Below are 20,844 nucleotides of genomic sequence, written 5' to 3'. Positions count from 1 at the left end.
TCCTCAGATCTCAGCCTCTTGAGTTGCTAGGATTACAGGCCCTGGTGCTGGCATTTATTTTTTAAGTGCATCTGGTTCTAGACAGTCAGTGATTTATGGAGGAAATGGATTGCTATGGGGAGGAGCAGAAACACTTGCTGACTTGAACTTGATAGTTCTTCATAGAGACACATCACTGAGCCCCACCTAGCCTTTTCTTTTTCTAGTGGTGTTTGACTTTGAACTCAGGGCTTTGCACTTGCTGGGAGATTATCACTGGAGCCACACCCCTAGCCCTAATTGTCTACTCTTTGGCAATCCTATTTTTTGTCTACATGGTCCAGGCTATAAGAAAAGTTCTAGCAAGATGTTGCCAATCACTCCTCAGCTCATTAGACTATGATCGTTTTTATCTTGGAGTTTTTGGCTGTAAGGTGGTTTGAACTCAGAGCCTGTGTTTGCTAGACAGGCACCCTACCACTTATTTTTCAGGGAAATTGTTGCTTTTCTTGCCTGGGTCAGTCTAGACTATGATTTTTCTGTTCTCCTCCATTGCTGAGATGATGGTCATGCACCACCACAGCCAGCTTTTTTTGTTGAGATGCGGCCTTACTGACTTTTTTGCCTAAGCGCACATCAAATCACAGTTCTTGCCCAGCTTGATCTCGTTGGTATTGATATAGAGGACCCTTGTGGAGCTGAAGGAAATGAACAAGCAAAAAAAAAGTAGCTAGTGACTTAGGGCTCTGTTAACAGCTCAGAAGTACAGCTTTCTGCAGGGTGCCAGCTGAGGTCTAAGGATTGTGATTCCAGCCCAGGCAGGCAAGTCTGTGTGACTTATCTTGAGTTAACTACCAAAAAGCTGGAAGTGGAGCTGTGGCTCAAGTGCTAGAATGCTAGTCTTGAGCAAAAGAAGTTCAGGGATACCACTCAGGCTCTGAGTTCTAGTGCAGGCCTGGCATACACATACACATGCACAGAAGTACAGCTTTCTATTAGATTAGCAATTGATTTCTTTTCCAGTAGACTTGAGGAGAGGATAGTGAAATATCTAAAGCTATAGTCAGATGCAGTCAGTTCAAGCCTGTACACTAGCTACTTGGAAGACTGAGCCTGGGAGAATAATGGTTCAAGGCCGGTCTATGCAGAAGAGTTCACCAACCCAACTGACAGCTGAGGGTGGTGGTGTGCACCTGCCATTCTAGCTAAGACAGGAAGCCTAACATAGACAAGGCAGCAATGAAGACTAACCACCCAAAAAAACCCAGAGCTGGAGTCATGGCTCAGAAGTAAGACTGCCCAGCAAACACAAGGCCCTGGGTTCAAGATAAAATACTGCCAAGACAAAACCAAAGAACCCAAAATCTACATATGGCTAGCATGAATTTTTAAAATAATGTGGCAACATTCTTGTTTTGAGCTGTGAATAGACCTTAGGCCCTGGTTGGGTGATTGAGACCCCAGCCAGATACATGTCCAAGGACCCTGGCCTCACTTCCCTCTCCATTGAGGGAAAGTTACAGTGCCCACTCTGCAAGGGCAGACTTACAAACCCTCTATGGCCCATGAGGGAAGCAGGTGCAACATCTCCAGGAGGGTGCTGGAAATCTTCTCAGGGCTGACTGTGGGTGGGCCCAGGGCCACTAGCTGCCTCTGGGGCACAAGCCAAAAGGCCTTTGCTAACCTTTTCTCCTGAGTGTACACTCAGGACACACAAGGTCTAAAGTGTAGAATAGGATGGCCTAAGCTTAGACCTAGACTCTAATATTCATTAGCTGCATAAACTTGGGTTGAAATTTGGATCTGGGGGAGTCTCTCTCTCTCTCTCTCCCTCTCTCTCTCTTTCTCCCTCCCCTCCCCCCTCTCTCTCCCTCTCCCCCTCTCCCTGTCCCTCTAAAATGAGGTCCCTTCCTGGTGATGTGATACTCCACTGAAGGACATGAGCCATGATAGATGTCTTTGGAGCTTCAAGAGGATAAAAGGTAGGTATCAGTTCAGCCCTGGAAAATGTCCCAGGGGTTTGGAGACACACAGGCTGGGTTTGACTGGGAGCAGAAGCAGTCAGTCACTAGAGTAGAGCCCCAGAGGAGACAGGAGGAGGCTGATGGGCTTGACTGGAGAGTCATGGCGTATGGTATCTGAGAATGTACAGAATGAGTTTGGCTACTCAGGGAGCTGTCCTCCTGCAAAAGCCCCACCAGCTGGGGCAGAGCCTAGACTGTGGTAGTCTCTGTTTCACTCGGCTGTGGCACCTGAGAAACTATGGAGTTGGCTCCCTGAAGAAGATGGGGTTGGGAGGGAGCAGAGGTCAGTGAGGGAAAAGAGGGGCTTGTTGTCATAGTAACAGCAAGTGCACTGTTGAAGCCTCTCCTCTTCTGAGGTGGTTAGCAAATTTTATGGGACTTCAATAGCCATTAGCCTCAGGTTTGTGTCCTTTCCTGCCCAAGGTTCACATAGCAAAAGTGTTAATCTGATGGCTGTTCTAATGAGTTATTCTGATGGCCTTTCAGAATGACCAGAAGAACTACAAATAGTTCCTTGGAATAATACAGAAGTACTCAGTTGTGCACTGAGAAGAAAGCGAAGCACCCACTGAGACCTGAACCCTGCCCTCACTCACCTTAGAAGACAGGGTTCTTTTTAAGTATTTACTTCAAGGACCTCCATTATTGGAAATACTTTTTTTGGGGGGTCTGAACTCTGGGCCTGGGCACTGTCCCTCAGCTCTTCAGCTCAAGGCTAGCACTCTACCACTTGAACCACAGCGCCACTTCCGGCTCTTTTCTTTTTGCTTATGTGGTGCTGAGGAATTGAACCCAGGGCCTCATGCATGCAAGGCAAGCGCTCTACCACTGAGCCACCTTCCCAGCCCTGGAAATACTTTTGACCAAATCCTAAACCTGTAGGGAAAGACAGTCTGGATAAAATAAATAAGATGAATCAAAATAATTTTTTTAACATTTTAGCATAGATCTAAGAAGAAAACTCAAATCCCTAAATGATAAAATACAAAATGTCACTCATCATTAAATGAGAAGCTCATGAGTTTGATCCTGTGGTAAACTGGAGAGAACTGGACCCCGTGAGAACTAATGTGACTGACCCTGGAAGTTTGGAAGTGTGGCCGCTTTCACGTGTGGGAAAGCGAACTTCTCCCAGCAGGGAAGAACAAGAAGGGGGTCAGGGGGCTGGGAAGGTGGCTCAGTGGTAGAGCGCTTGCCTAGCATGCATGAAACCCTGGGTTCAATTCCTCAGTAGCACATAAACAGGAAAATCCGGAAATGGAGCTGTGGCTCAAGTGGTATAGTGCTAGCCTTGAGCAAAAGAAGCTCAGGGACAGTGCCTAGGCCCTGAGTTCAAGCCCCCAAACTAGCAGAGAGAGAGAGAGAGAGAGAGAGAGAGAGAGAGAGAGAGAGAGAGAGAGAGAGAGAGAGAGAGAGAGAGAGAGAGAGAGAGAGAAAGGGAGAGAGAGAGAGAGAGAGAGAGAGAGAGAGAGAGAGAGAGAGAGAGAAGGGGTCCAGGGTAGAAACAATAGGAGGCTACTGTGAGAATCTGAAACCTCTTCAAATTCCCATTATTCAAACTCAGAAGATTCAGAAATTCCCACTAAGATATGAATGTAAAATCTGCCACCGGATTTGTGAAGTTTGTAGAGTGTTCTGCAGAAGCAAGGTACACTGCTTAGGGGGAAAAGTAACCCCAGCTGAAGTAGGTCCCTGATAAAAAATTAACAGCCCCTGCCTAAAGAGATCATGTTAGTTACCAAGAACTGCTGTAACAAAATACCACAGATTGAGTGGATTCAAAAATAGAAAGCTATATGCCAGGCACAACAGTTTGTGCCAATTCATCAAGAGAATCTTGATTTGAGGTCAGCCTGTGCAAAAATTAGTGAGCCCTCAACAAACAACATGGGCATGATGGTTATCATTTGCCATTCCAGCTACACGTGTACTGGGATAGTCTGGGAAAATATTCCTGAAATTAGTTATGTCTAGCTCACTCCCATTTTCTTTCATTTCTCAGGTCATGTTGTCTGTTAGAGTTCTCAGAACCTGTTTTGATTCTGACGATTTTTGGATTCGTGATCTGATTTTGTTTGGCTTTGCTTTGTTTGGCTTTGCTCAAATAAACTACTCAATTTAATTGGTCTAAGGAATTTTCCTTTTATAATGTTTATCTCTTGCATGATCTTGACCAAATGGCTTATATTCTCACAATCTCAATCTCATTTGCTTGTCTTGTACCTTTTATGCTTGTAAAACATCATTTTGAAGTATCTTTACAATGAAAAATATATTAAAACATTTTGAATTAATTAACTAATTTATTAACTAATTTATTGGTTGATTTTCTGCTTTGGTATCTCCCTCCTTCCTCTCTGGTACCTCAGGGGGCATGGACAGGGCACCAGCTGTAGCTGAAGAGACTAAGCAGGTTGAGTCCAGCTTGAGTCATGTAAATCAAGTTCAGGGGCTCATGTGATTTCTCTTGCTGGGGATGGGTTGAGGTACAGATATGAAATTGATTCAATCAGAGAAATTTGAGAAGTAGCCTCCTTAAGGGTCTCTGTATGAGGCCCTCCTCTATCATAAATAAGAAAGAAACAGGCATCTCCACAGACACAGCTCTAGATAAATAAAACATAGTTGTACCTCTGGACCAGTGAGGATATAGTATCTGCATGTGGAGCAGCCATCTTGAAACCGTTCTGGTTGCTTGTCTAAGGATACAGTCAATGAGAAAGGTCAAGAGAAATCTATAATAACCTGGATCCTTGAAGACTTCATTCAGTCACCAAGTTAACCAGCTCAGGAGACACTCTTCCTCTAGAGTTTCTGTTAAATGAGAGGATAGCCAAGCAAGTCAGTATTTCCTGTTACTTACAGCTAGAAACATCTTAAATGGTTGGTTGCCTTGTAGATTTGTTTTTTCTTTTGTTTTGTTTTGTTTTTGGGTCCGGTCGTGGGGCCTGAACTCTGGGCCTGGGCGCTGTCCCTCAGCTCTTCAGCTCAAGGCTAGCGCTCTACCACTTGAGCCACAGCACCACTTCCGGCTTTTTTTTTCTTTTTGCTTATGTGGTGCTGAGGAATCGAACCTAGGGCCTCATTGCCTTGTAGATTTGTATGGCAGAAATGAACATTTTTTGGCACTGTAAAATGCTCCAATTATTATAACTAGAACACTTCATTATGAAATGATCTATTAACATGTGTCCTATTCCTCCAAATGTGTGTGTCTGAACCCAACTCTGTTTCTCAGCTGCCAAAGAAAATGCACAATAGATAACTATTTTTATCATGAATCAGTGTATTTTCTCCTAATCCTGACGGACAATCCAACTCAGAAACTGTTCCTGTGATTAGGGTAGAGACCATGTTTCTAAGAAGAAGCTTTTATTTTGCCGTAGGGAAATAAGCTCTTAGAGACTATAAATTGTTTAGAAAAACAAGGAAATAGTAGAACTTTCTAAAACTATGTAAATTAGGCTAGAATTGGAGACTGTCCAACTGGCCTTTCCATTGAAAGGACATACAACAAGAGGACAGCACAGGACTCCTACACTAATCCTTTTCCATTACTTATGGTTTCTTCTTTACTTCAATTACAGGCTGAATGTGGAAGAAACTTTCCCGGAAGCAATGTGGATTGCTGGGAATCCATGGGAATGCATGCATTTACTTCCTATCAAGGTCATCCTGCAGAGTTGCTGCCAGGGACCAGGTGGCTTGGCACAAGATCTGAGACTGGCATCCCTTCCTGACTGCAAACATCAGCCCCTTATCCCTAAGGGGTAACAGACGGTGAGGAGCAGGGAAGAGATCTTGTCCTGTCCACACATTGGTCAGCAACTAGCATGGCAGTCAGGTGATAGGGTGGCGAGATACACAGTATCCAGGGCCAGAATGACCCTAACCCCCACTAGCTGGGGTGAGGGGATGAATGTCCACCCAAGGTGAGGAGATTTAGAAGCTCCCAAAAGACCTTTGATCCAATCTGTCTTAGTCTGACTCTCCAAGTGATCTATTTTCCACCTCCTATCATAATGTTCCTACCCTTACCAGTTTCCTACCCTCCAGATGTCCAGTCTGCTAACATTTCAATGCTAGTGACTCAAGGGATTACCCAGACTCCTCCTCCAGCAGATAGCCAAATGAATCCTCCCTCCTCTAGGTTCTGACATTCTTTCTGCCACCGCAATAACATTGAATTCAAGACAACTTGAGTTGAATCTTTTCTATTATTAGCTCAGTGTTTTCAAACTTATGTACAAATCAAATGGAGATCTTGGTAAAAGCTAGATGGGGTAACTCTGCACTTCATACACTCCCAGGTGATTCTGATCTGTGTACCTCTTTAAGTAGCAAGTTTGCTGTTTTTGAGTTCTTTAAGGGCTGGTTATTTACGTTATTTATTTATTATATTATTTACATAATGCCAGCTGTTAGCACAATGCTGACTGATTATAAGTGATTAACCTGTATTTCCTGAATTGCAATGGAGTGAGCAAAAGGTTTCTGGAATGTTACTTTCAAATACAATAATGTGAATATTCTTGCAGCTGATAGGATAAAAGGTGGGGTAAGAGGGGCTGGGAAGGCAGTTCAGTGGTAGAGTGCTTGCCTTGCATGCATGCGGTCCTGGGTTCGATTCCTCAGCACCACATAAGCAGAAAAAGCTGAAAGTGGAGCTGTGGCTGGCTCAAGTGGTAGAGTGCTAGCCTTGAGCTGAAGAGTTGTAGGACAGCACCCAGGCCCAGAGTTCAGGCCCCATGACCAAAAAGCAAACAAACAAACAAACAAAAGGTGGGGTGAGGGAAGGTATGGCACAGATAAATCTCAAAATCCAAAATAGAAGTCTACCAGATCCTAAAACCCAATTGTATCAGCCCATTTAGATTCCAAAGGACTGGCTAATACTAAAATATCAACCATAAGGTCAATTTTATTCTTTAACATTACAAAATAGCTATCAAAAACCAACCACTAGATATTGAAAGTGGAAAAAAGACTATTTCCAGCGGAGAATGCTCCTTCTGCACCCACTCAGCCACACACAGCCACACCCTTTTCTTCATACCCAGGATCCCGGGTTCTGCTCTTAAATGAAATGTATCGGAGGCCATTGATTTGGACTGAGCTCTTGCACTAGGCCCAAGAGACCAAACCAAAATGCAGTCTTCATGCTGAAGTCTCATATCATCGCACTGCCACTGAGTGACCTGACCTCAGAAGAAATCAGGAGAGATAACACCTAATCCCCGGGCAGTTTTAGCTAACATGATAACAAGTTCTCATTGCTTTATTGTTTACAAGGAAAGAAACTCTGAAAGTGACTAACCCACTTTTGATTCTTTTTCTGCTGTCTTCGGCCTTTCTTGTCTGGAAAGCCACCTGCCCTGCTCAGCTCATCAGAATACACCTCCTATTTTATAGAATGAGATGTTTCCCCATTCTAGAACCACCCCCCTCCCCCACTCCCGTGCAACACACACACACACACACACACACACACACACTCACACACACACACACACACATTAAGATCTTTAAATTTGTTGGAACTTTGATTTTTGACCCTAGAGATAACTTAATTAGGACCTTCCATTGAACATTGACTCCGAGCCTAGATAACTAGATGACCTCAGTGGAAAATATAGCAGGTGAAGGAAAAATTTGACACAATGTCCCTTTTCCAGAAAGATTCCACTTCTGTAATAGAGAACATTTTTCTTCTCAAATAAAGTCAGACAAATTCTTGCTTTTAAGGGTCTGTGTGTTTGGACTTCTAATTGACCATCCATTCTGGTTCTACCTTTGATATATACTGAAATGGGGATATTAGCCACAGGTGTGTGTGGCATTGGTGTCTCAGTGTGGAACACTGTTCCCTGGTCCCCAAATTCTGGCCTCTTTTTCTGACCACCACTGAGAAATGACACTGTGAGGGTCAACATGTCAAGAACCATCCTATGGTCTCATCCGAGTGTTGGGGGCTCCTGTGAATTTGGAGTCTCCCTGGAAAGGAGGGCTTTCTTGAGCAGCAGGAACCACCTTGGCCCATTTAACATGGTTGCTTGCCACTGAGCTGGATGATTTTGTGCTTCTCATGGACAGCTGGTTTGGAAGAATAGCTCAGCATATACTTCGCTACCAACTAGTCCAATGATCATGTGACACCACTTAACCTACTTTTTTCTGGGCTTACATTTCTTATCTCTAGAAAAGGGAATGAGTTTCACGCTCTCATCCACCCTTCATAGTAATAACTTAAAGTGTTTATTTATTATATTTAATATGCTAATATAACTTCATAACATGCTGTCAATTGCAATATTCCACTCAATCCCCACAATTCTACACTTAAAAGTGAAGAGCTTGAATCTTACAGAAGATAAATAGCTTGTTTTCAAACATCGAAACATCACGACTATGATCCTAGCTACTCAGAAGTTTGAGGATCAAGGTTCTAACTAGCCCAGGCAGAAAGGCCTCTGGGACTCTAATCTCCCATTAACCAGCCAGGAACCAGAAGTGAAGGTGTGACTCAAGTAGAGCAACACAATGGGGGGGGGGGAGAGGGGGGAGGGGGGAGGGAGAGGGGGGAGGAGGGAGGGGGGAGGGGGAGCCAATGAGAGTGCAAGGCACTGAGTTCAAGCACTAATATTTCTACTCAGGCGTGCACACACACTTCACCAAAATGATTATGATATGCAGTCCTGTTAAGTCTTACTATTAGCGTCTGTGCCCACCAGGTCTCTCTGCAGTAAGCAGATTAAGAAAGTAGTTGTGTCCCCAGGGGTACATATGTGAGGCCTGTCTAAGGGGAAGGCAGATGGACGGACCACAGGGAACCGTGTAGTTAACTCCTCGCTCCTCCCTCATCTTGGGTGTTAGTGGTACATCAAGGAGTAAAACTTTCTTCTGAAATATTAGGTAAAGGGGCTGGGAAGGTGGCTCAGTGGTAGAGCACTTGCCCTGCATGCATGAGGCCCTGGGTTCGATTGCTCAGCACCACATAAACAAAAAGAAAAAAGCCGGAAGTGGCACTGTGGCTCAAGTGGTAGAGTGCTAGCCTTGAGCTGAAGAGCTGAGGGACAGCGCCCAGGCCCAGAGTTCAGGCCCCACGACTGGACCCCCACCCCCCCCCAAAAAAAGAAATATTAGGTAAAGCAGAATCATAGAAACTTTTCACAGGGAGAAGATAAGGAACAGCACAATAGAAACAGTTTCTTGGGGGAGCAAAAGGTAAAGAGCACCAAGAAACATTGGTTCTTGCCTCTGATTGAGAAGGTGTAATTCCTCCAAGTTATTTACATCCTTTTATTCTTTATTTCTGTGCTCAGGGATGGAAGAGCCATAGAAAGTTTGAATGCAGATGTAATAGTTTCTCTAGCTGTTAATTAAGAATGACTGTGTTTGCCCTTACATGTAGTTAAGTAATCTCCTTAACTTGCATACCTCAAGTCATTTGTTTCATTCATTTGTTACATAGCCTCATTTGTACCTGTTTTGTCTTTGTAACGAGATCATATAGTATTCTATGGTGGAGATCATCTATTCGCCTTACTAACTCCATCATTGGTCCATCAAACATTCACTGAATGCTTTTAGGAATGGGGCTGAATTCTAGAGAAGAGAGTCTTTTCCATACTCTTAGTATCACAATAGGTATGAACAGCATGATCGCAATCCTAAACACTTCCGAAAGTAAAGCAGCTAATAACAAATTAGGGGAAAGACAAAAACAAAACACCTAATGACAGATTTTAGGAGGTGTAGTCTTCACCACCCTCCACCAGAGGGCACCATCTTCACATGAGCTGGAAAGGGTACTTCCTCTTCATAGTAAATAGAAATACCGACTTAAAAACAGTGAAGGAGGGATGAGAAGAAAGAAAGGACACACCAGCAATGTTGTCCAGGTATCCAGATCTGTTTCCTGTTAGGTGTGTGGACATGAATAAGCAACACCAGAACCAGTAGGGGACAGAAGTGACTGCACACAAGAGCACTAGAAACTTCTTGGTCACTCAGTCTCAGACCACCTTTCCTGGTTGGAGTGAAAAATAATTGTGTGAGTCTCTTAGGGACTGTTTCATGCCCAGATGCCAGAAGGAAATCAGACAGTCAGTCCCTTTGCCATCCTTGGAAGGAAAGATTTAGACAAGAACACAGTCTAGAATTGGCAATTGGACATCCCTTCTCCCCACCCCCGCTATCAGAACTCATCATATGGAGATGACTTCAAAGCTGAAGAGCCATGAAATTACCCATGCTGGTGCCTTTGACAACAAATGCTAAGAAGTGAGCTAAAAGTAGGGACAGCCATAAATATTGGAAGACTATGCTGGCATTGAAATTGGCTTTGATCAAGCTCAGAAGACCACGGTGGTTATCATAATAGACACTGCACTGTGTGAATATCAGAATGAGCCCACAATGATGATTAAAGAGGCTAGTGATCATAAAGTCTCTTGGAAAAAATAAATATAGGCATCACCATTAACTTCTCTCTCTCTCTCTCTCTCTCTCTCTCTTTTTTTTTTTGCTAGTCCTGGGACTTGAACTCAAGGCCTAGGCATTGTTGCTGAGCTTCTTTTGCTCAAGCTAACACTCTACCACTTGAGTCACAGCACCACTTCTGGCCTTTTCTGTTTATATGGTACTGAAGAATCAAACCTAGGGTTTTATGCATGCTAGGCAAGCACTCTACCACTAAGCCACAGACCCAGCCCCCCTTTTTTTGGGGGGGGAGGTTGGTCGTGGGGCCTGAACTCTGGGCCTGGGTGCTGTCCCTCAGCTATTCAGCTCAAGGCTAGCGCTCTACCACTTGAGCCACAGTGCTACTTCCGTTTTTTTTCTTTTTGCTTATGTGGTGCTGAGGAATCGAACCCAGGGCCTCATGCATGCAAGACAAGCACTCTACCACTGAGCCACCTTCCCAGCCCCAGCCCCCTTATTTTTTATTTTTATTTTCTTTACTATGTTTGGCATAATACCCGCTCCTTTGGTTGTTAATAGCTCCAATAATCAGCCTCTCCAAACTGAGGGAAAGATGATGGGAACAGCAATTAGGGCTTCTCACAACTTGAATGAATATCAGTCTAAAACCATAGTATCTTAAAAACTCTGTGTGTGTGTGTGTGTGTGTGTGTGTGTGTGTGTGTGTGTGTGTGTGTGTGTATCACTATTTTATATGCCATTATTTTTGGAAGCAATTGTAACTCTGCTTCATTTCATTTCTTTTTTTTTTCTTCCTGTCCTAGAGCTTGAAGTCCTAGAGCTATAGCTACACTTTTGGCTTTTTTAGGGGTAATTTTTTGGAGATAAGAGTCTCACAGACTTCACTGCCCTGGCTGGCTTTGAACAGTGATCCTCAGATCTAAGCCTCCTCAGTAGGTAGATTACAGGGATGAGCCACTTTAGTCAGATGTGATAGTCCTTCATCCAAGAAGGTGATGACCCAAGGTATGAAAAGAGAGGTTCTGTCTATTCAGAGCTTTACCCTAACCTCTCCTTAGTGTGTATACACTACTTTGAATGACGAATGAAGTCACTGGTAACAGATTGAAGAAATGCAGAGGGGCACAAGCCTATCCTGGGACATATTAAAACATCAAGATGAAAAATAAAATCTCTTCTCACAAGAACTTCAGTTAAGAGAGTCTGCTCTTTATATATACTAAGGAAACTATAGCACTTTTGCCAACATGGTTTTGAGGCTGGAGGAGTCAAACCTAGGTTATTACATATGATAGAGCAGTGATCTGCCTTCCAAGTGTGTGCTGCTTTCCAATGTAGTGTTTTATTGGCAATTCATTATTAATGACACTCCTTCCAGCTTCCCAAGTTTTTTTCTGAGAGAATGGTTCAAATGGTAGAGCATTTGCTCAGCAACCACAAGACCTTGGGTTCAAACCCCAGATCAAAAAAGAAAAAATATTTTAGTCACTATATACATTTTCCAACAATTCCAGGACTTTTAACTTCTTTAAATCCTTTAATTAGTATGACACTGGGAAGCCTGTTTAAGAAGCAGGGTGAGCAGAAGAAGAGAGTGTTTGATTAAGGAACATTTTGTGCATATATGCACGTGTCAAAAGGAAACTCCTTTGCATGACTAATTTATATTAATAAAAATTTAGGAAGCCAGGCATTGGTGGTGGCTAATGCTTGTAATCCTAAATTACAGAAGACTGAGATCTGAGGATCTTGGCTTGAAATCAGCCTGGGCAATAAAGTCTGTGAAACTTGTATCTCCAATAAAATACAAAAAGCTGGAAGTGAATCTGTGACTCAAGTGATAGAATACCTTGAGCAAAAAATGGTGAGGGACAGCATCCAGGCCCTGAGTTCAAGCACCAGGAGTGTCACACACCACACCACACCACACTCCACATGCCCAAAATATGGGGAAAAGTATGACACTGAACAACTTCTTACAAGACTGAAGACCTTTCATCTTAATACTCACATCCTACTAGAAAAAGATAAGAGAAATGAACTGGTTAAACACAAACCAAAACGAAGAATCAATTCCTTGATAACTTCAGAGAAAGGGGTTCAGGCTTTTCGGAGATTGATATTTTAAGTGGACATAGCTAGGAGATATCGCTGATTAACTGTGGAAGCTGAGTTCTACCATGCGGAAAGTTACCCTATGGCAGGAATCCGTCAGTGCCCACGGAATAGAATCGACGGCGTACAGAATGAGTCCAGTGCATCCAAGGGGGTCTGGAAGGCCAGCCAAGGTGAAGGCTGGTCCTCAGATCCAGGTCTACACAGAAAATAGCTAGCCAGGGCCTGTGGAATCTGGAACTTGCCGGGGGTGTCACTGTGTGCTCACAGCGGGTGGAGTTCCGTTGACTAGAGGCTAATTGGTTCTGCTCTAACCAATCACAGTGGCGGGAAGAACAAGGCGACATGAGCTCTGCTGGTGAGTGTTGGAGAGGGGCGCGCAGAGGTGTTGAGCAAACCACTCGCCCTCCCAGTTCTTAACAAGAGGGAGCCATGTAGGGGTGCTACAAGTGATTTCAAAGCATCCACGGCCTTAGCTTTCCTGCTCTCCTTCTTGAACTTTAAGGCCTCCTTCCTAAGACAGCTAAGGCAAAAGGGAGGAGGTCAGATGGAAATGGGGCCATCCCACGCCCTTCCTTCTGTAGGGAGAAGGCCCACAGGGATTGGAACTGTACAGTGATTCCTTTGTTGCTAAGTCAGTACTAACAAGGTGCGAGTTGAGTGCTGCCCGCCTGCCGAGCTAACGCAATGTGAATGGAAAACAAGCCTGGAGCAATGGTAGGATTGGTTAATGGTAGGATTGGGAGGTTCTCCAGAGTCTTGTTCTCTTATTAGGACTATATGGCCAATGGCAATCCTTATCGCAGCCAAACCCCTCTTCACCAGCAGTGGATGTGGATATGGAAAACAATAGTAAAAAATGCATACCATGGTTGTAAAAAGGAGTCTGTGTCTGGGGACATTAGAAGAACATTATCTATGTGTTGACACAAACAACATTAGGGGCTGGGAAGGTGGCTCAGTGGTAGAGCGCTTGCCTCGCATGCCTGAGGCCCGGGGTTCGATTCCTCAGCACCACAAACGCAGAAAAAACCAGAAGTGGCGCTGTGGCTCAAGTGGTAGAGTGCTAGCCTTGAGCCGAAAAGCTGAGGGACAGCACCCAAGGCCCAGAGTTCAGGCCCCACCACCGACAAAAAACAAACAAACCAACAACAACAACATTAAAAGGTGTTGAAAGAGAGGAAAGGAGTTTAAGAAAAAGTAATATAGCTGGGATGATTGATCAAAACAAATTATATGTATATCATATGTAAATATTGCAATGAAGGCCCTTGTACAATTAACTTCTGTTAATAAATTTTTTTAAAAATTAAACTTTAAAAAGATCCACTCCTCATGTACATACACTTATATGCTATATATGTGTATTATATATGTTATATAGTACATATGTAGTATATTATATTATATATCTATTATATATTATGTATTTATTATATTATATAGTATATTATTTATTATATACTATATAGTATTATATGTGTATTATATATAATACATTATGTGTGTGTAAGTAGCTAAAATATAGAAATACATAGGCACATAACAGAAATACATGGTCATACAGTTTAAATGTAGATTGTCAGCTTGAGTGAAAAAGCCAAGCTAGAGAGAGAGGCCCTGAATTCAGGCCCCAATACAGACAGACAGACAGACAGACCACACTCACACACACAGTTTTCTTCTTAGAAGTCATGTCCACATTAACTTTTCAGTTCTAACTCATTTCTCTACAGGTCCTTTTCCTTTTCCCAAGCTCATATTTACTTGTTTCTTTCTGCCACAGAAGGTTCTGGCTGTCAACATTACATTTATTTTTCTCAGTCCTATAACACATCTCCTATTGTATCAGAATTAGTTCAGCAATATTACCACCATGAACCTACTAAAAAGATCAGGATCTATTTGCAGTTCTCCTTACCACTACCTCAACCTCACTACTGTAACAATGTCCCATGCATATACCACAGGCCCAAGACGAAGGCTTCATAGCCAAATACTGACTTAGTAAATTAACTTGAATTTCTTCTTTCCCCTTTTCCTTAACTTTTCCTTTTTTTTAATTCCTTTCTTTCTTTCTTTTCTTTTCTTTTCTTTTCTTTTCTTTTTTGTTGGTTGCGGGGCCTGAACTCTGGGCCTGGGTGCTGTCCCTTAGCTCTTCAGCTCAAGGCTAGCAGTCTATCACTTGAGCCACAGCTCCACTTCTGGCTTTTTTTTTTTTTTCTGCTTATGTGTTGCTGAGCAATCGAACCCAGGGCCTCTTGCATGTGATGCAAGCACTCTACCACCTTCCCAGCTCCTCCTTAACTTTTCTTTAATTTCAAATCTTTCCTCACATATCCCTTTGGTCAAGGCCTTTATTTAACATGCAGTTGGAATCATTATTTCCATTTGCTTGGAGGTTTAGATTTTTCCCCCAGTGATTTTAAAACTAAATTTGCATAGTATTAAAAATAATTTTAAAATACCTGATATGCAATAAATGGCTGAAAACCAAACAATCCAAAAACTAAAAGTCATCCCCTGATGACCTCACCAATCTGCAGACTGGTGAGACTGCAAATGGAAAGCAGCAATCAGGGGAGACTGAAATAGAGGGCCATATCATCAAAGTGCTTCATCTACATTTATGAAAAGAGCCTAATAAAACCTTTTAAAAATTGTTTAAAAGGCAGGGAAAAAAGCAATAAGAAGGTAACAGAGGGGTGAATTTGATTAAAGCATATTATAAGCATGTATGGAAATACACAATGAAAGCCCTTTTGAACAATTGATGTACACTAATAAAAAAGAGAAAATCATCTCTTTTTCATGAAGTAAAAGTACATCTATTTGTGCCTTCAGAGATGGCATTGAAATAGAAATAATTCACCATTAAAATCAAATCAGTGGAATAAGAGTATTTTTATAACAATTACTATATTCTGACCACGATTTTATTAATCCACTAGGGAAAAGCATCTTAGTTGAACAATCATCTCTTTTTTAAATTTAATTTTGTTGTAAAGGTGATGTTAGAGGGGTTACAGTTACATAAGTTAGGTAATGAGTACATGTTTTGTGGAACATTGTTACCTCCTCCCTTGTTTTTTCCTGTTTTCCCTCCTCCCCGACTCTCTCCCACCCGCCAAGTTGCAAAGTGCATTTCCAACATAGTGTCTTGTGTGTATTGCTGCTGCATTGGTTCACTCTTTGTCCTTTGATTCACCATTTTGTTCTCTTGAAATAACAATTTTTCCAGCACTGACAGATCTTTTTATTCAGTTTTTTCTTATTTTTAATTATTGTAAAGGTGATATTCAAGGGGTTACCATTTCATAAATTAGATAATACATTTCTCTTTAGACAATGTCACCCCTTCCTTTGCTCTCTCCTAGTTTTTCCCTCCTGTCTCTGCCCACGCTAACAGGTCTTGAATAAGGTATAAATAATTTTAGTGCCTAGGAGAAGAAAGAAGACAAAACCTAAATTCCTCCTGTCACAGAGCTCTGTCTGGCTAGGAAGCTGTCCACATCAATGGATGAAAACAATGTGTCAATATAATGCAAGACAAGCAGGCCAAGGCAGGGGTATGAGGTAGAGAGTACCAGACAGAGATGTGCCACCCATGCAACCTATTACCATGATCTTCCAGCCACTGATCAGGAGCAGAATTATCCTGAGGCATGTGATCGTGATCAGTTGTGATGGTGCAGAGATCACAGCCAATCTAACACTTCGCAAACTTGTACTGTTCTTAGTTCACCAATATTATGTATTCATGATGGATAACTAGAAACTTGGGAAGTCACCTGGAGTGGAGAGGAGACTTCTGGCAATGGGAGTATGGGAACAAAGACTTAAAGTAAAGTAGACTCCGAGTAGACTCTTGCTGTTAAAGTAGGAGCACTTTTGGGAATGTCTTGATTTGGACTTGGAAACAGGAGGTAACATATTGTGAAGTGGCAGGAGGTGAGCCTATAGGCAAAAACAACAAAAAAAAAGAGACTAAAGCCTCAGATACTATGAAGGATTTGGGCTTTATCTTGCAGGACATTGAAGGGTATTTAAAGGGCCTCAGTAACGACATCAGCATTTGCAGTGGCAGGCTCTAGAAGATATTGGAATAGGAAGGGACTGGAACTAGTGATACCATTTAAGAAACCGACACAGTTTTCTAGGGGAGAGACCAAAAGAACCCGAGAGAGTTAATGTGCAGGATCCAGAGCCCTCTGGCTCATACCCACCATCCTACCCACTCAAGAGGCTGAAATCTGAAGATTATGGTTTGACGGCAGCCTAGGCAGAAAACTTCCTAAAAGTCTTATCTCCAGCTAACTAGCAAAAAAAAAAAAAAAAATCTGGAAATGGAGGTGTGACTCAAGGGCTAGACCAAATGCCAGTTTTTAGTGAAAAGCTAAGCAAGAGTGCAAGGCACCGAATTCAAGCCCCAATACCAGTACACACACACACACACACACACACACACACACACACACACACACACACACACACACACACACACACACACACACAGAGTTAATGGGCACAGATGGAGACAGAGAAGAGAGATTCCAGAAATAGGGAGAAACCACAGAGCAGGGATCACTTATTGCATATGGGCAGGAGGAGGGAGCAGAAGGGAAGATAGAAGAGGCAAGAACGACAGGCAGGAGGGGGAGTCAAATCTCCATTTTCTGGATGAAGCAATTGAATCAGTAATGTGTCTAATGCACATCGGAAGGCCTGGACACATAGAACGCATTGAGATGCATGTGCCTAATGGATGTAAACAGAGATGGCCATATGATTAAAGCAAGAATCAAAAAAAGAGAGGTCTGAGCTGAAAAAACAGATTTTTGAATCATCTGTGTGTCATAAATCAGAGGATACTCATAAAAAAGAAAAGCAGAGCAGGATGTAGGGAAAACACACATGAAATTTTATGCTAGACAGGAGGAAAAATGGTATTTGTGGAACAGAAGGTAGCGACTGACACCAGATCTACTACTTATAATACTGTCTGGTTGTCTGGGTTGTTTCTGTGTCTGGTATTCAAAGACAGCAACCATCTGGTGTCATCTGGAAAAGTGACCAAGGCCTTTGTCTAGTTTTGTTATTAAACCTGTAAGCCAGTGATTGCAAATGACTCACTATTATCAGATACTTGACTAGTTGAAGCCAGGTACCTCACATAAATCATTTAAGCCATTCATTTACAGTCTTTCATTATAAACTTTGGGTATGATGGAGAAATGTTGGACCATTGCTAAGACAGTTAACTTATTATTTAATAATTGAATGCTGTACTCTAAAAAACATTTGGAGGAGGTGGCGCTGTAGCTCAAGTTGTATAGCTCTTGCTTTGAGCTGAAGAGCTGAGGGACCCAGAGTTCAAGCCCCACGACCGACAAAAACAAAAACAAACAAAAAAAAAACCCCACAAAAACATGTGGAGTAGGGCTGGGAAGGTGGCTCAGTGGTAGAGCGCTTGCCTTGCATGCTCAAGGCCCTGGGTTCGATTCCTCAGCACCACATAAGCAAAAAGAAAAAAGCCAGAAGTGGCGCTGTGGCTCAAGTGGTAAAGCGCTAGCCTTGAGCTGAAGAGCTGAGGGACAGCGCCCAGGCCCAGAGTTCAGGCCCCACGACCGGACCCAAAAAAAAAAAAAAAAACATGTGGAGTAAGCATAAGGGATTGTCTAGTCCACAGGAGATTCCTGTACTTGAATTTATGACTATCAACATTTGTATTGTCTTATTACCTTAAACAACAACTATCAAAGCGAAGAGAAGCATTTAATGCATTGCATGATCAAATGAATATTCAAGAACGTTCTTACCAGGCTGTAATGCTGGGTCCCCACAAACCAGCTGAAGTTTGATTGAAATACACAAGTTCCTGAATTTAGGTTCTTAAAGAAGATACAAAATATATTATAGTAGACTAAACAGTGGCACAGGAGAACCTCCAAAGCAAACCCCATTTCAAACCATACCAAGGCAATATGCAATAAAGTCAATTGTTCATTTGTACTCTGCTCTGGAAAGTGTTGGGGTGTATTAGTTGGAAGTAAGCAGAAGACTGGATGTTGTTGTAAATTTGGGGACACAGCATAAATGGGACATGCAGACCTGTCAGACTAGGGGCTCCCCACAGCTGGGAGTGTTTAAGCAGAGTGACAAGTGACAAAGATCTGGAAAAGGACAGATGTGAGTTCGATCACACTAAAGGCTGTCAGCATGGCTGTTGGCCATGGATGATGGATTCATTTGCTCCATTTATTCCCTTGTAATACAATCTGTTCAGGGGTTTTTGATTTTTATTTTTCCTCCCATATAGAGATCATCGCTTCTACAAACCTTATCATTCTTCTAGAGGATGAGATCTTTGCTGATTTTTTCAACACATTTCTTTCTCTCCCGGTAAGCATTTTCAGACTTAAATCCAAATGTTTTCTTACAGTAAATCTCACTGACCCAAATGCCTGTTTAGTTTTGATGATATTGTTTTCTTTTTTCTTGATCATGGGGCTTGAACTCTCGGCCTAAGCACTGTCCCTCAGCTCTTCAGTTCAAGGCTATGCTCTACCACTTGAGACACAGCACCACTTCTGAGTTTCTGGTGGTTTATTGGAGATAAATAGTCTCATGGACTTTCCTGCCTGGGCTGTCTTTGAACCGTGATCCTCAGACCTCCTGCGTAGCTAGGATTACAGCCATGAGCCACCGGTGCCAGACTGTTTTCGTTTTGTTTTGTTTTGTTTTTAAACAAAATTCTTTATCAACTCAAGAGCTTTTGCAATTTAAGCAAGATGAATTGAATTGACCTGCTACAAAATGCAATTTGAAAGGGACAATAATAACCTCACTCCTTCAATATCTGTCTGGAAGGTGATATGTGTGGATTACAACTTGTATCTAAGGGGAATAGACACTTGAGCTGAATGGATTAATAGACAATAAAAGGCTTAATCTTTTCTTTGTTCTTCCATAAATTTGCTTTATATATTTTTTAAAAATCTATATCTGCTTGCCAGAGAGAAGTAGTAAAGATTTTTGTCTGTGGTATCAGGCTTTAGCTCTATTCAGTTTTCTTCTTTGTAGCACACAAGGTCTCACAAGTCTCCAACAAATTAACCAGCAAACAGTAAAAAGTGTAGTCATGACTCAAGTGGTAGAACAGCAGCCTTGAACAAACAAGCCAAGTGAAAGTTTGAGTCTTCGATACAGGCACATATATTATTACAAATTTAAGACACACTCTATCTCCATATGTAATTTATAACCCAAGACTTCATATCTTCAGTCCTGTCTGCTTGTTCAGTTCAAAAGCTTAGGCAAATCCAAAGCCATTTCTCATTAGAAATAGCTTTACACCTTTCTTATTCCATGGAGAAAGTGAATAATACAACACATCAATATATCAAGAGCATTTGCTTTTGCATACAGGCAAGCTAAGGCCCAAGTCTAGGCATGGGAGAGCCAAAAAAATGAATCTTGCAAGTCAGTAGATAGAATATTCTGGTGCAGAACAAGTTAATTCCATGGAATACATTGAAGATTTAAGGTCCCTCAAAACAGGAAGGCTGGGGCTGGGAAGATGGCTCAGTGGTAGAGCGCTTGCCTTGCATGTATGAGGCCCTGGGTTCGATTCCTCAGCACCACATAAGCAAAAAGAAAAAAGCCAGAAGTGGTGCTGTGGCTCAAGTGGTAGAGTGCTAGCCTTGAGCTGAGGGACAGCGCCCAGTCCCAGAGTTCAGGCCCCAGGAACGGACCAAAAAAAATAAAAATAACGAAAAAACAAGAACAACAACAGGAAAAACAGGAAGGCTGTGGAGTCTCTGCTTCTCTGTGTCCGTAGATAAGCTGAGCTATGCACCTGAAGACCAATTCCACCTCTTTCACCATTTCCTATCTTTCTTTTGCAGGTTTTTGGACAGACACCATTTTATACTGTTGAAAGTTCACAATGGAGCTTGTGGCCAGAAATGCCCTATAATCTGGTGAGAAGATTCTTGAATGGTGAAAGGTTTGGATAGAGAAAGAGAGGCTTGTGTTTGAAGCATGAATTGGGAAAGGGAGAGAAACAGAGATCCCAAAAGATGACTTTGGGAGAAACTGTAAGGCAGGTGACTGAGCAGGTAGACATTTTCCAATTTCATCGGAGATAAGAAATTGCTGGTGAACACTTTCCTTCCTATACTTGTCCATAGTTAACAAACAGAATTTGTTTCTGATTGTTGGGTAGCAGGTGCTTGGAACACAATGCTGAGAAGAATTTTGAGGTCATACCTTAGCAAGAATG

At 42.4% G+C, this 20,844-nt stretch overlaps 1 protein-coding gene across 1 annotated transcript in view; it reads left to right on the top strand.

Moving 5' to 3' along the window:
* The first annotated feature begins 12,895 nt into the window (after positions 1–12,895).
* The window catches only part of Rgsl1 (regulator of G protein signaling like 1), a 56,628-nt gene continuing 48,679 nt past the window's right edge, over positions 12,896–20,844 (top strand). Inside the window, exons 1-3 of the mRNA XM_070034114.1 lie at positions 12,896–12,918; positions 18,880–18,962; positions 20,468–20,542. Coding sequence (XP_069890215.1) covers positions 12,906–12,918; positions 18,880–18,962; positions 20,468–20,542 — 171 coding nt within the window. The 5' untranslated portion in view covers positions 12,896–12,905. The remainder of the gene's footprint in view (positions 12,919–18,879; positions 18,963–20,467; positions 20,543–20,844) is intronic.

Source organism: Dipodomys merriami, unplaced genomic scaffold, assembly GCF_024711535.1.
Source record: "Dipodomys merriami isolate MVZ:Mamm:240054 unplaced genomic scaffold, mDipMer1.0.p SCAF_24, whole genome shotgun sequence".
Classification (NCBI taxonomy): Eukaryota; Metazoa; Chordata; class Mammalia; order Rodentia; family Heteromyidae; genus Dipodomys; species Dipodomys merriami.
Note: the sequence above shows the minus strand (reverse complement) of the source record. Positions and strands in the feature narration are given on the sequence as shown.